Source organism: Psammomys obesus, unplaced genomic scaffold (genome assembly GCF_907164565.1).
Source record: "Psammomys obesus unplaced genomic scaffold, mPsaObe1.curated_primary_1811, whole genome shotgun sequence".
Taxonomy (NCBI): Eukaryota; Metazoa; Chordata; class Mammalia; order Rodentia; family Muridae; genus Psammomys; species Psammomys obesus.
This window is the reverse complement of record NW_026596117.1, coordinates 2,602,819-2,618,747: the sequence shown is the minus strand read 5'-3', so window position 1 is coordinate 2,618,747 and position 15,929 is coordinate 2,602,819. Positions and strand designations below refer to the sequence as shown.

The following is a 15,929-nucleotide window of genomic DNA, read 5'->3' as shown; positions in this document are numbered from 1 at the left end:
CCCTACTACAGTTATGTGAGATACGTAAAATTCATTATAACAACCCTATTGTAGACAAGTGAACTGAACTACAACTAACTAACATAAACTACCAAAAATATGTTGTAAGTGATGGAAATTAGCATCAATAAAAATGTTTGGTTTCAAAACAAAGTTTGTTTTTTGGTTGTTTTTGTTTTGTTTTTCATCTCCCTGATATTTTACAGCACCTATGAAATGGGCCTATGTTTACTTGGTTTTCCAGGCTTCAATCAATAGCAATGAACCACGTCTGCAATCTTAGAAAAGTTATTCAGTTTTGTTTCTGCTGTGTCTTCCCCATCTCCTCTCAAGGAAAAACTATGGTTTCAAACTAGGTATCATTAAAGTCTTTCGAGCAGAGCAGTTCGCCAGTATCCCCTGCTGCAGAAGGATTGCTGCTGCTCTTAGGAGCAGAGTTACACCTTCTCCACTGTCTCCACTGAAGCCCTTCTATGAAAAAAAAAAAAGGGTCCATTGTTATCGTACAGAGCACTAGGAAAAGCCTCGGCCACCTCTGTAGCCATTACTGAAGAGAAGGGCTCTGGATGAAAGCTAAACTTGGCTCTCATGGCAAGCTCCTGCTGAGGACTGCAGGGGCTGAACTGGTGCCAGCTGGATTTACCTGCTGAGTTAGTCTTTCCACAGAAAAGACATTAGCACATCCTGACATTGTCCTGCCAAGACAAAGTAAGTGAGTTACCTTTTAAGAAATCCAAAGCTGAGAGAGAGATCTTAAAACTTCTATTTCTGGTTTCTGGATTAAGTAAAGAGCAGATAATTGAGTTTGGTCCAGTCTATTATTTAGGTAGAAGATTCTTCATTTTAATTAAGAAAAACGTCTCATCTTCTTAACATCCATTTTGAAATTGTGACATCTTTTGGGGGGAACTGACCACAGAAGGCATGGTTTCTGACCCTCTTAACTTGTGCTGCCTTCCGTAGGGAAGAAAGGAATGAAGCAAAGGGATATGACAGATGAAAATAAAAGTCTGAAATTATTATGAGGAAAAAAGACAGCACCAGGCTTTGAGTAAAAGAACAGACTGTATTTTCTTCACGTCACCCAATACTTAGCCTGAAACATGATTCCAAGTAGAACATTTTCTCACAAAGCATATGCAAAATATTTCAACCTTCAGGTTTTGGCTCTTAGAGTATTTTTTTTTTCCAGAATCATTTACTGAAAGCTATGGCCCAGTTTATTTAGAACTGAAGAGAAACTTAACTGATGGAGAAGATGGCCTGGGCAATAATCCAGACAGAGAAATATAATTAGAAGAATCACAAACACTTAAATCCCATTTACTTGATCTGTGGTGTGTCTAATGCCACAAGTGTTTGGCATGACTCAAGGAAACAATTGATCTCACAAAGAAATATAAGAACGATAAAACTCTAAATGTACGAAGTAATAGGAACTAAAGAGTTCCTTTTTTCTCTTCATACTGTTGTATCTTCAGAGCCACGAAGAATCAAATATAAACTAAAATATATGTGTAAGTATGAATGGCATATTCTTTTTAAAACAGATTTTAAAAGAACCTAACACTTTTATTATTGAGTTTTTATTATAACATATTTAAATTGTTCCCTGCTTTCCTTTCAGTCTTGCTACAACCTTTCCATGAATCCTTGGCACATTCACTTACATCCTAGCAAAGTTATTATTCAATCTTAAATGAATGCATAAAGATTAAAACCATGAATAGTCACTGAGAACTACAGAAGGAAGAAGGCATGACCTAGATACTACCCCATTCAACAAAGGATTGTATGTTCTCCCATTGTAAAGGAAATAATTCAAATGATATTAATAAAGGACTTCATAGGTGATAAGAGACTAAAGGCTGTGTGCCCTATAGGAATAGAAGAGCTACAGTGAAGTTTAATTATGCTCAGACCTGCTAGGTTTTATTTAAATGGAACACAACTAATTGGTACTCTAAAGGCAAAATTCATACACACAGGTTTTCAAATTTTCAGGTAATATGGCAGACATGATTTTTTACGGTTTCTGGAAATTACAAAAGATAGAAACCATTTCAAAAGTCCAAACTAATATAATATCAGTTAATAAATGTCACCATCAAGATTTAAAAAAATTTACAAATTATAGTATGGATCTTACTACATTAAACTTTTATGACTGCAAAATCTGCAATTCTTAGTAGGGATACCTGATTTTAAAAAAAATGAGCTTTGAATAAAAGACACGCAATACTCTACAAATTACTAGACTTTTACTAGGTCTAATACATATATGTTACATATATGAAAACTTCTTTTGTTTTCATTTCTTCATTTGCCTTTGCACAAGCAGTAGCTCAAAATATAAGTTAATAGTAATTTAGATGACATTGAAATAATTTACATAGATACTTGAAACTATTTGCTATGAAGTAAAAAAATAATTATATTTAAAACATTCACTTTTATATTCTTTTATTTAATATTAATTTTAATTATATTACTATCTTTGCCTGATGTGATAAATACATTAGGATTGGGTAAATACCTTGTATATATGAAATTTATCCCATGGGGGGAAAATTCACAAATACTCATGCTCGAGATTTACAACTTGAGAGAAATAAAAAGTTATTTTTTTTTTATTTTTAAGAATGGCTATATCATTTATAACCGGATTTAATTTATCTATTTCACAGCACAATCTATAGCATAGGTGATCTTACTATCATTGTCTAAAATATTCACGATACAAGTAAATGGATGGATTATCGATTGTGAGATGGCAAAATATACAATTAGAAGTCTTACACTGCCATCTATTTTTGCCCTGTACAAAACTTTAAAATCTACTTTATTGACTCTGAATACCCAACTGTCAGGAAAAAAAAAAGAAACTAATTTTCTTGTTTTACTAGTCTTACAACATAAATATTAAAAACACAAAGATATAAAACAAAAGGATACTTTCCTGTAAACTTATGATTTGAAGTTTTTGGAAGTTTAAAACAAACTTTCTAAAAATTTATATTCTGTATTAAACATTTCCAGTGAAACCAATATTGGAGCAAGACTGTTACAGTGAATCTCAGATTTCAAAAAGCACTAAAGTAATACGGTGCTTAAATTAGTTTCTTTTAATAGTAAAGCTATGCGATGTCTTAAACTATGGTTTATTTTTTTGTTTGTTTGTTTTTTCAGACTGGAAATCTTCTATGTACTATTCCCATGTGCAGTGCGTTTCACTGAGAAAGTACATTTTCCTAGTTATTTTAAGTGTAAGTGTTATGAACCTGTATCTTAAAATTATGAATCATTTTATTCTGTGTTTACAAAATCTTTAGAGCTTGTTTTGAATCCTAACTTTATATAAACTACGGATGCATGTGGTGTTACACTTATTTTGAGACTCAAATAGAGTATATGTTTTGTTATCAACAGTCTTTAAAATTCCTTGTGTGCAAGAATACAAGAGACTATAGTACCCATACTTATGGTTATATTAATTTTCATAAACAACTTAGTAAGCTTTTAGTTGGTCAAGCAAGTCAGTATGAGCCTTTCTGCCCCTATGAAAGTGTACCCACTGTAGACAAATGACAGCAAGAATTCTCTGAGTTGCTAAGGTCTCCTTCTCTATGTTTAGCCCTCATGATTATGTATATTTATACTTTCTCTTTATGACGCAAATAAACATAATGGAGTTTTAGTGATCAGTAGGTAAATTTTTACATTCATACTTCATTTAATTCTGATACTTTATGAAAATTCTTGTAAAAGTGTAAGATTTCAAACTGTCATAATATTTAGAAAACTACCTCAGCTAACTAAAAGTCATTCTGTTCACTAATAAAGTAAATCTGTTAATTTAAATGAAAAAGATGACTTTTAAAGAAAGTTAGTAATGCTTTTTTACTGTAATTTTTTATCCCAGTTGTAGCTCCCTCCCTCATCTCCTCCTGGTCCCATTCTCCTTCACTCTTCCACTCCTATCCCTCTCCCCTAGTCCACTGATAGGGAAGTCTTCCTCCTCTATTGTCTGATCCTAGCCTATTAGGTCCCCAGGTCCCATCAGGACTGCATTGATCCTCTTCCTCTGTGGGTTGGCTAGGTAACCCCACCAGAGAGAAGTGATTAAGAAGCAGGTGACCAAGTTCATGTCAGAGACTGTCTCTTCTCCTACTAGGGAACCCACATGGAGACTGAGCTGTCTATGAGCTGTCCCTCCTCAATTGCTGGTGGGAAAGTTAGTAACATTTTTTTAAGAATAAAATTTGACCCATAAAAGAAATAAGTAGCTATAGTTAGTTAATAAAATCATGTACCTTCATGGTCTATTTTTATAGAAAATTGTAGACTGCTTTCCTGAAATAAAAGAGAAATTAACCATTACAGAGAATATCTTGAGAAGCACACCAAACAAAAGAGAATTGATAAAGTTAGCCGAGCAACATAATAGCTGGAAATAACAAAACCCTGTTTCTAAATACTGAATCAAATATCTTGGGAATGTTTGTCTACAAATAGCTAAGCCATTTGGGGTTGATATTCTCTGTACTTTTGCCATGTACTCTGAATGCTCATAATTCATAACTATTGTGAGCATATAAATATGGCAAATAGTACATTTATAGGTATCAAAGTGTGAGCACTTGGGCTCAGTGATAAGAGTTCATGCATAGCCTTTCCAGTGACCTGGTTTATACGCAATCAGAAAAAAACAACCAACCAATCAGACAAACAAATAAACAGAATGTGGACCCTTTTTAAATTAACGCTAAAAATATTGTATAACTGATAAAACAACAGAAAAAAAATCACTATATTGCAAGCCCAGGAAATGTTATCTTTATTTTTTCTGATTTACATAAGGAAATGAAATAATCTTACCTGTCACCCTGATACCAAGAAAGAGCTTAAAATGTCAAGATTCCCACCCCAACCTTCATGGTTTATTAAGCAAAAAGCCAAAACTCTCCATGGTCCCTTCTGGTTCCAACAATCTATGATTCAAAGGGATGTAATGGCTCTCTTTTCTTGTTCAGTAGTGTCCTGGTGAGGGAATGATTTTACTGTCCTTTTCTGTGAGGTCCTGCCGGTTAATCTAAAAGGAAATGAATTACAACAGGAAGACAGGGCTACAAAATGAAGCCATTTAGTTTTACAAGTCTATTGTGTCCTTAGATATGTTTTATGGGCCTGGTCCTATTATACGCCAAAGGGGAAAAAAAATCCTTAAACAAACTTTACTTTCAGTCTCTTTCCAGTGAAAATATTTACAATTTTATGATTGTCTTTCAAGTCATTTTAGGCAAATTTTCCCCTCCTGTTTCTTTTCCAAGAACCTTCTCTCCCACTTCTCTAACATAAAAACATTCAGAGACAAGTAACTGGACTTTTCAAATACAAACTGCTAACAACTGTCAGCACTTTACTGGGGCATTACTGACTGTAGCTTCAATGAATTAAGCTTGATTCACTGCGGGTGAATCATTTTCAATGCAGAGCTGTTCAGCAGTAATTGGCCAAGAATCCCTGCTGAGAAAAGCACTTGTCAAATAATGCTTGTTTACAAATATATCTCCAGACAGCAAAAAGTGGCATTTACTGAATAAGTTCAGGGCCACCTCCAAAAATTCAGAATTGTTGGCACAGCCCCTTCACTTATTAAATTTCTTAGAATTGTTCACTTGTTGATGCACTTACTAATGCTTCCCTCCTGGATCAGTCTGAAATTAGAGTCTCCTGTAAAAACGCTCATAATTATTATTTTTTTTGTAAACTTTCTCCATCTTAATGCATATTAAGTGTTTCTTCCAAGTGTGATTTATACCTATAGAGTTCAAATGAATAAATATTGATTGTGTAATTTGTTTAGAATATGGTTATCCATGAAAGATGAGCTTTGGGAAATAAGTGAAATAACCAGAACAAATGATAACTCACATGTATTTCTTCTTGTCTGACATTTTATCATATAATCATATCATGTGTCTTGTATACTCTATATGTGTATAATGTATATGTACACATGTATTACTGAGGAATCACTAAGCATTTCTGTGAGTGGCAGACAGGAACTTTGTTATTTTATAAATTTTATGAATCAACTTATTAATAACTTTACCATTTCTATCAAATATTTTTGTACTTGGCCTTCCAAAGTTCTTCCATAAAATGGAAAAAAACACAAATGAACAGTATGTTTCATTTTATTCATTAAATAAATAATGAAGAGTGATGCTAGGAATCTTTTGCTGTATGTCACTGCTCCACCTTTAGAAGCAGTGGTATAGAAAATGTAAAGCTGAAAAGAATCCAGATTTTACAAAACGGGAGGATCTGGGATGGGATTAAAGATGACTCCTCTGTTGGGTAGTGAAGGAATGAATTGGACAGACAACCTCAAAGAGTACTAATATTAAATCTTTAATTATGCATCACGAAATGTTCCCCAAACAGCAGGCACACTTGAATCTGGATGTCTTCGGAGTATGAGGGGGTAAAGCACAGCTTGGTTTTATTAGACCTTCCAACCTTCATCTGCATGTAATCAAATCAGCTGTGTGAAGACTGTGCAACCTGTGGGCGGAAAAGCTGAGGCTAGCCAGGCTCTCTTCCACAAGAGAGGCAAGTTTTGCTTAGGGCACTTTGGTGTCCTGTGCTATTTCCCTATTTCCTGCCTTTTCCTTATGCTTGTTTTTCATCTCCTTAGTCTTGGCTCTCATTCACATTGGGTGTTACACTCCCTCATATTTTATTTCTTCAGTTCTCTTATAGAGACTTCCTGGAGACCATTTCCCTTCCCCATCACATATATAGAAGGGGGTTGTAGAAAGGGGTTTGAAATTACTATATAGAGGAAAGGATGGATGACATTACCCTTAAATCGTTTTGCAGTTCAATCAGGATGGCCCTTTGGTTGGAATAAAACAGTTAAAAGCCTCTCCCTCCTCCCTCCTACTTCCTCCCTCCTCCCTCCTCTCCTCCCTCTTCCTTCCTTACCCAAAACCCCCCTCCAGTGCATTAGCCCTCTTAGGGTCTGTGGACTTCTAATCTAACGGTCTTAACATAAGATGTTAATAAAAGGTCAACGTCTAAACTAAACAAACAAACAAAACATCATGTAAAAAAACTTTACAGAAAAAAAATGCAACTTGTTTGGCTTAGAATGGCTTATTAACAACAGATATCGACAGTTACACATATTCCTCTGAACAGATGTTTAATAATAAAGATAGGAAGAGAGTCAGTGCGATGGGGTGTGAGTCTCTATCTGCCCTGCTTTCGCGGGATTCCTTAGGAACTGGCAGCACTGGGGCTACCAAGTCAGCGTGTTCTCCTGCAGACTGAATCCATGCTAGTCACGAGGGCATACACCACTCTGCTGCTGCTACTTCATCTTTCTGGTCCAGCGTCTCCTGTCCCCAAGCTCAAAGGTTTATTTAAGGTTTTACACCCTGGGGGGTCTCATCCACAGCCCAAAGCTAAAAGCCAAGGCGTCTACACAAGAGGACAGGAATTTGATGTCTCCTGGTAGGGAGAATCTGCTCTGAGATTCTGAGCGCCTTTCTACATGCTCCACCCTCCCCGGAGCGAAGGCGTGAGCCTTTAAGCTGAGACCAGAGCAAGCTCTGAAGTGTAAGAGAGGAGAAAACGTGAAGGGGCTGAAAGGACCCTGGGCGAGGCCATAGAATGGAGCAAGACTGGTCTCTCAGAGACCAAGACCAGCTCAAGAGAAAGAACAGCACAGGTGGTGTTCTTGCCTTCGGATTAGCTCTCCCTGAGGAAAGCAAAACAGCCCAGAGCAAAGAATTGGGAGATTGGAGGGTTCTGTATTTCAAGAGCTGGTGCCTCTGGCTAGGGCAGATCTTCTCTCACCAGATAAGGTTTAGTGGGATCCATGAGTAACTTCCTACCATCCACACTGGCTGTTTCTTCCAACACCATCCCACCTTCCCGCCTTCCCATACCTTTGCTTTAGAGTGTTAATGAACCCCCAAATAGAAGGGCATCCATCAGTTTCTGCCCTTCACAATCCCTTCCCACAGAAATCAAAGCTCTCGTTACCCAGCTTGTGTAGCAGCTGCGGGGCAGGCACTTTCCCCCAAATAAAAGCACCAGCCACCCCGACTTAGTCTTCCAACACCAGCAACAAATAATGGTTTCTAAACCCCCCACAAATCCTACGAGCCTTGCCATCGCCTTTCTCAATAAGCCTGATGTGTCACTTCTCCAGGTTCCCAGGACTCAACCGCACCCAACCTCCCAGCCTAGGTCTCAGACCTCTTTCCATCAGGCTTCCAACTTCCCAGCCCCCAACCAGTCTCAGTCCACAGTCAGGTTCCTCGCCTGGCAAGCGCTCTGCAGCTATGTCAAACAATGCAACCAAAGATACCAGAGAGATCCGGAAACGCCAGCAAAAAGCGGACAAACGTTAATTGGACATGAAGAGCGAGGTTTAGTCTAGGCAGCGGCGCCTGGAGCGCTGCGACCCGGTGACTCAAGCTCCACCTCACCCATCCACCCCGGGGGGCATTCGGTCTCCACCTCCATTAGCCTACCTTCGTTGCTGGGGCTGGCCAGAAGGGTCCGGAGCGCCGCACACAAGAGAAGGCATGTCCAGAGGGGGGCCTTGAGAGGTGCGGAATAGCAGCCTGCCAGGGAGACGGGGACGCGGGAGGTGTCGCCGCCGCCACCTCTGCCCTGGGTCCGTCGGCGTCCCGCACCGCGGGGCCCGGAGCCCCGCATTTTCTACTACCCTCTTCTGCCTCCTGTGTCCCGCGTGGTTCAGGCTAGGGTTCAGGCTTGGTGGGAGAAGCGAGAGAGACGCGGGACTCCTCCTCTTGGTGGGGTCCTCCGCCTGCTGGCACTAGACCCCTTCAAATGCGGGGATCATAGATCCGCAGAGACCGCCGAAGTTTGCTGCTGGCTCTCGTCGCCCTCCCGTTCAGTTGGATGAGATGAATTAGGAGTTCGGATGGCTAGTGCAGACAGTCCTGGGTCGAGTCCCGCTCCTTTGCCTCTTAAGACTTTTGTTTTATTTTATTTTTTTCTTGTTCTTTATTTTTCAGAATTCTGATGTGTTTTTTTTAAAGTGCCAGCAGGGTTGGAGTAGTGGTGAAGGTTCCCTGTCAGTCTTCGGTGCTGACACGGACGAGATTAAAGAAGACGAGTCATATAATGTCAAGAAGATGCTTTCCCTCAAAAAAAAAAAAAATAATAATAAGAGGAATGGAAAAAAAATGCAAGCAGGGTGACTATGGATAAAGGAGAGAGGAGTAGAGCAAACGTGGTATTGCAAACACCCGAGGAGAGGAGAGCAGAGGCAGCGAGCGGTCGTATCTAGAGGACTGGAGAGGCCGGCAGAGGGAAGTCAAACCGCTGCGGGCTGAGCGCTGCCGGGGGGCGGTGCGGCGGGCGGAGCGGGCTGGCGCGCGGGCCCGGGAGCGGGGCAGAGCCCGGCGGCTGGAGCCGCTGCGGTTCCCGCTGCTGAGCGCGGAGGCGGAGTGCGCGGCGGCCGGTTCGAGCTGGCGACTGCACCCGCGCGGCGCGCTCCTGCTGCGTCTGGAGCTCCGGCGTCTCCCCGAGCCGCCCGGCTCCGCGCCTCCCACCTCCTCCCTCCGCCCAGCGCTCCCCCACCCCTCCACCCCCGCCCTCTGCTTGCTCGCGGCCTCGCCGGTGACGAGCTACTGTAAGTGTGACTCGCTTAAACGAAGTCGCACACCCACGGAGGGAAGTAATCTGCAGGCTGCCGTGGTGAGTGTTGCCTAGCGGTCTCCGAGGAAGGCGCGTCTTCCTCCCGGGGTAATTAGGGCAAAGAATCCTCCCGACGATGCCGGCGAGGACCAGAGGTCCCCTAAGGAGGAAGGGAAGGCAGCAGGAGGAGCAGCGGGTCCCTGAGTCTGGCACAGCGCCTGCTGCCCTTTGCAGGCTGTGGCACCAACAACCTTGTTTTCACAGCGCGTTCACGGGAAGTGTTGCTCCTTGGCTAGTTTCTTAAAACACCCATATCCCTCACTGCCTTTGACCCTTTCTGTTCTTCTGGAATGAGATAATTACTCAACATGGTCTTGAGAAGCACAGTGTATAGAAGACTATCAAAACTCAGGGACAGTAGCTCCGTCTGAAATCTCGGAGAATCAAAGAATTTGACTGTTGGCATTCGCACTAAGCTAGATACTTTAATGTATGAGGAGTTAATTCATTTCAGTGATAGAACGCTTTTGTGATAGAATACTTTAGTATTGAAATTACGTAATGGAAAAACATGCAGTTAATTCCGGTGAAATTAACACGGGTATAATAATGTCAGAGCTTTAACATTTTTAATTATTTTAATTGCCCGTGGTCCATTACACCGAAAGACTAACAAATAACCAGGAAAAAGGCATCTTAAAAGCACTCTTTTTTTTTTCTCTGCTTCCCCTGTATTGTGTCCTCCTGCTTGAATTTCCTCCCTCAATTCACTCATTCATTGTTTTAAAGAGATACAGGAGAATGGCAATTTTAGGATGCTCGCTTTCAATATCAGAATGCAAAGTGCCTCCCAAAATGAGTGATTTTAGAAGAAAGGTATCCCGTTCAAATTGGCCTTTGATAACTACTTTCAAGATTGGGCTCCTGTTCACACCTACTAACGCTGATTGTACTCTAGTCTCACACACTTAGACTGTTGTTGTATCACCATAAATTTGTCACAACTGTTAGCTGATGGCCTGTGGGTTTTGCATAGGTGTTTTTAATAAAAGTGCAAAAACAGAGCAACAATGCCACACTATTTTAAAGAGGTGGACTCTCTCTTTTTTTATGTGTGTGTGTGTGTGTGTGTGTGTGTTTGTGTGTGTGTGTGTGTGGCTGTTTTGGCAATAGGAATCTGAAAGCAGATTCATTCTATTATAACGTGCTCCAAATGCATGAAGCAAATAGAGAGGAATGGCAATGAATCTGTCTTCCAGTTTGGCAAAAGACCTCACTGTGAGATGGAAAGTTAAAATTTATGTGTCTATTTGAAGACCGTTCAAAATGTGAGTCTTTCCTCCACCTTGGTTTATAGCTGAGTTACTTAAGAATTTCAATACGGAATAGCAAGAAAGAAATCTAAAGCCTTGCAGTCCACAACAACGCTAGTATAAGACACTGGCCGTTTTAGGGGCATCTGAGTATGTGCTTTACTTCTTCAGGCCTCAGTGTTCTCATTAGGGAGATCAGGGATTGATAGAAAAGGTCTTCAAGCTTCCATCTCCTTCTATTCTTTACAGTGTGTGTGTGTGTGTGTGTGTGTGTGTGTGTGTGTGTGTTACCAGTCTAGAATAGTAAATATATACAAATATATATAGTGTAATTATTTAAAATTGACTATAGAGAAATGAGATTTATCCTAGAGTGTATATTTATGTATTACAAAGAGGCCTATAAAAACTTTCTGAATTACAATTGCTGAAATTTTAAATTTGATCTTACATTTCCTGAAATGGCTCTTCTTTTTTTTTTTTTTTGTTTTGTTTTGTTTTGTTTTTTATGCCCGTTGCTCCTTTCTGTAGTGGTCTTCTCTGCTCAGACTTTAAATGCCCTCACTGTAAATGCCCTCAATAGCTAGCCTTGAAGGAAAGCCAGATATTCGGGCATGTGGTTTTCCTGACAACATATTTAGTTGGTTTGTTTCTTGGAAGGATTCACTGCTTATGATTTCTATCAATCAACACCATAGCAACATCAATATTTTCCAAATGTAAAGCTAAAGATAATTGTCTAGCTATGCACACACATACACATATATAATATATTACATATTAAGATATAATAAAGAAAAATAGTCTAAGCCAAGTATTCCAAGATTTTTTTTTTGGATATTGGTCATATGGCTATAAAAGTATAATCTTCTACTCAGGATCAGTGATTTAAGTGATTCGTAATGCCTAATGTAAATCTCTATTGCTCATGTATTTGTTGTAATTATTATTTTTCCAAAGATTGTTAATCAGAGAATACTATGTTGGCTGTTTGGCATTGGACTAGTTTCAAAGACCTTGAACTTGGCCATATGTTATTTTTTTGGCATATAATTAATCTTCACACACTTGTATAGAACCAAAGCATTGATTAAAACTAGACTACTGTTTTTCTTTTAGGCCTACAATGTCGCACACTAAAATTTTTGGATATCTCATTGGATTGGATACTCAATCATCTGTATTTGTTATAGAAATTATGTTTCAAAATTAGAAAGTTCCTGATTTTTTCTTAGATCTTTGCTTGTAAGGATTTACTACTAATAAAAGTATACTAAGATCTAAAGTTGGATTATTATATTTGTTTGATTGTTTGATTGCTTTTAGAAGAAAAACATGTAGAGTAGCCTTGACAGGACACCTTGAGAGTGGAATGCCCTTGTATTTTCAATGCTGTAGATATATTGAATGAGTTAATAAGTGAGCTACATTCAAAATAAAATAAAAGCAGTCTTGGAAAAAAAAAACAACATTGTATTATTTACTGAAAATTTACTCTGTCTGAAGTATTACTTGATGATTTTACATTAATCACTTCAGCCATAATATGTGTGTGTGTAATTATTAGTCCTATGCTAATGAGAAAATTAGGGAACGAGGTTAAGTGACCTGAGTAGTCACACAGCTGGTAGAACATTGGAATTTTAACACAGGTACTGGCTTTATTAAAAACAGATGCCAGTGCAACAGAAGTAAGGAATAAATTTGTTTCTACTTAGTGCTCAAATAAACAAAGATGGTGATCTCAAAATTCTACATTAATAGGAGCATCTGATAAAATAACATGCTCTTAAGATTGATTTAAAACAAATCAAATAATACAATAAAAATATACTGAATTGACTGGTAAATAAAGAAACTAAAGTCACAACTAAGTCACAACTAAGCACCACTTGGAGACAAAGACCAACAGTCACAAACGTGTGTAGTATTTCAGTGTGTGTTTGTGTGCATGTGTGTGTTTATAGGTGCAGTGGAGATAATGTGCCAGCAGGATTAAGATCTGTGGACAGCTAGCATTAGCAAAGATAAATGACATGTCAATATAGGCCATTGTAGAAAAAAAGTCTCTACAAACATTTAATTTAAATGATTTTGTCATTTTTGCATAATTCTTTTCAAGGGGAATTTGGTGAAAAGTAAGAGTGATGCAAATATATTCTAGGATGGTCTAAAGAAACTATAAAATGCCACAATGAAGTTACTTCCTACGATTCCTGATTTGCTGCATGGTGACGTTAATTATTTTGATCTGAAAGGTAAATATTCACAGTTTATTTAAGCAATCGAGTCTTTAAAGTTCAGTGACACAGCAGTGGTATATCCTGAATTTTTGTTTAATTAATGTAAAATAATTTATTCAATGTTATTTTTCATTAAAACATTTTCCTAAACAACTAGATTCAAGTCTCTGTACTAATAATCCACACTTCTAAAATTAAATGGGAGTTATATTTTATTTACAGGTTTTGGTTTAAAGCGATTAAATTAAAAGCCAGTGAATAATTGCATTTTAGGAAATTAGTAAACCAGGCTCAGGAAATGGCTTAGTTGTTAAAAGCACTTGCTGTTCTTCCAGAGGACAAGAGTTTGGTTCCCAGCACCCACATCAGGAAGATGTTGTCCACTTCTGGTTCTGTGAGCACCAACATAACATATGTACACACAGACACCACACACAAACACTAAAAATAAAAACAAAATAAGAAAGGTTCAGAAATATAATTTCATTCTTTAAAAAAAAATTCAAAATATTACATTAGAGACTTAATTCACTAAAGACGTATATCACAATCAACAGAATACTCTCCCTTTCCTTTGGGCTTTGAGAACAGAACGAATTCTTCACAGTGTTATTAAAGGAGCTCTGTGGTAAATAAGGAAAAGATGTTCAGATAAATCACAGTGAGCCCGAGAGCCACAGTAGCTTATACTTTAATCATCCCTATACCAAAGTTCGAAGATTGAGGAAATTGCCACACAGTGCAAGGCCAAGGCAGCTATAGTTTATGAGGTACCAAACTGACTTACTAAGATGTTCTTTGGTGGTTGTGCTAGCCTCCAGCATCTTGGACAACTGGTGTCATGTAAAGAAGTGGACAGTAAAATAATAAGGACTCTTGAGGCTAAAGAACTAGGAAACCATCCTCAAAATGATGCTATTGTGTGAGGTAAAAATCCCATTAAATTCTGAGCAATCTTCTGAATGTATTTGATAATATGTGAAAAATAACCTATGATAAGTTCCACAATCTCAGAAAAGTATACAAAGTTCAATATTATGCTGACTTAAGAACATAGCTAATTGACTCACACAGTATCATATTTTAAAACATAAGTAGTAGTTTGCTAGCAGCAAAAATACTAGATTTTCTCAGTGGTATATGAAGTCACGGAAACCTATGTGACCAGGATTTATTGCTATTGTTGACAGCCTGTGAAACAGGATTCTAGGTAAACTCAGCAATGACAGTCTCATGTACTTGCTGGTGCCATGTTAATTAGGAGCACCTTTGGTAGCATGTTTTAATAATATTATCATGGCTTTCTAATATGGCTAATTAATTAAGTCCAGCAACTATTAATTTTTTCTGCAAATTAGTTAAGATGGGCTAAACATTAAATCTGGGTGATACTGATGGATATGAATAAGTGGTACTCTGGTGCACAAGGAGACGACATGAATGTAAAGAAATATAACACCACAAGGCAGTATCACAGAACCATTTACGTGCTCTGAAGAATATTTGTCTACATAAAAGGTACACAAAAAATGTCAGTTTACAAAGATGATATAAAAGGCGATTTAAGCTATGAGTAACGTCTGCATGTGAACAAGAATTAATTTAAATTTATTCATTATATATATATATATTTTTTTTTTACATCAGGCATTTTCTACAATTGACATTTATCACACAGACAGTGAAAAAGCAACATTAGTAAGAAAAAAAAGAAGACATCCTGCAAAGCAGAGTACACACAGACTCTGAGCAGGCACAGAAGACAAAGCAGAAGATGGCAGATGAGAGTAGAAAGATGGTGCCAGTGAGAAATCTTAACTGAAACCATTTCAGTTAGCTTATCACCTATTCTATGTAATTGGGGCAATTGTGTGTTTGGCTTAAACATTTTTATGATCTCCACACTATGTCTACATATTCCAAAATTCTTGAGAGGGATGGGCTCTGCCACGTACCTCGTGTCTCAGTGCATTCTCTGAAAAACCCTCCAGCTGCCTGAATTATTGAGTATATTTATAATCCAGCTTTTTGTTTTTTTTTAAAGCACTAAGGTCGCCAATATCACAGAGGACTGTTTTTCTTTCTTTCTTTTCTTTCTTTTTTTTTTTTTTTTTTTTTTTACCATTAAGTATTTTCCTGGTACTTATTCTCTTGTGTCTGCCTTCTTCCAAGACACTTTTTACTTTCCTTTTACAAACATTTACATTTTTTTAAGTTTTCCAGCTAAACAGAACATTTCCAGAATCATTATTATCTTAATGAAAAGTCCTTGAACAGAATCACTTATAGAGGACGCACCCACAAACTCCAATAATCATAACTGAGAAAAATCTGTACCAATTATCACTGCTCCTCCTTCTCTATGTCCTCAGTGTGGTCTCCACATTTGCATCCTTGTGAATTTTATAAAATTTTAGACAGTCAAAGAAAAACTAGCTGGAAATGACAAAATACTAAAAGAAGAAAATATAATTAGCATGGAAGTTTGCCATGGTTTGAAGTTGATGATTTGTAAAGCTGGCTAATTCCAATACAAATTCTGAAAAACACTCTTTTTATTTTATTTTTTTACTAAATTAGTAAAGAATTTAAACAGCAGTGCTAAAACCAAGAAGAAGAAAAATACCACTAAAAAAAAACAAAAAAAACAAAAAAAACAAGCAAACATAGCAACATAAAACCGAAT

The 15,929-nt window shown here is 38.0% G+C and overlaps 1 protein-coding gene across 1 annotated transcript in view; it reads right to left on the bottom strand.

Moving 5' to 3' along the window:
- Epha5 (EPH receptor A5) overlaps window positions 1–9,412 on the bottom strand; it is a 324,424-nt gene extending 315,012 nt beyond the window's left edge. The window contains exon 1 of the mRNA XM_055629171.1: window positions 8,553–9,412. Coding sequence (XP_055485146.1) covers window positions 8,553–8,739 — 187 coding nt within the window. The 5' untranslated portion in view covers window positions 8,740–9,412. The remainder of the gene's footprint in view (window positions 1–8,552) is intronic.
- Between the last annotated feature and the right edge of the window lie 6,517 nt (window positions 9,413–15,929).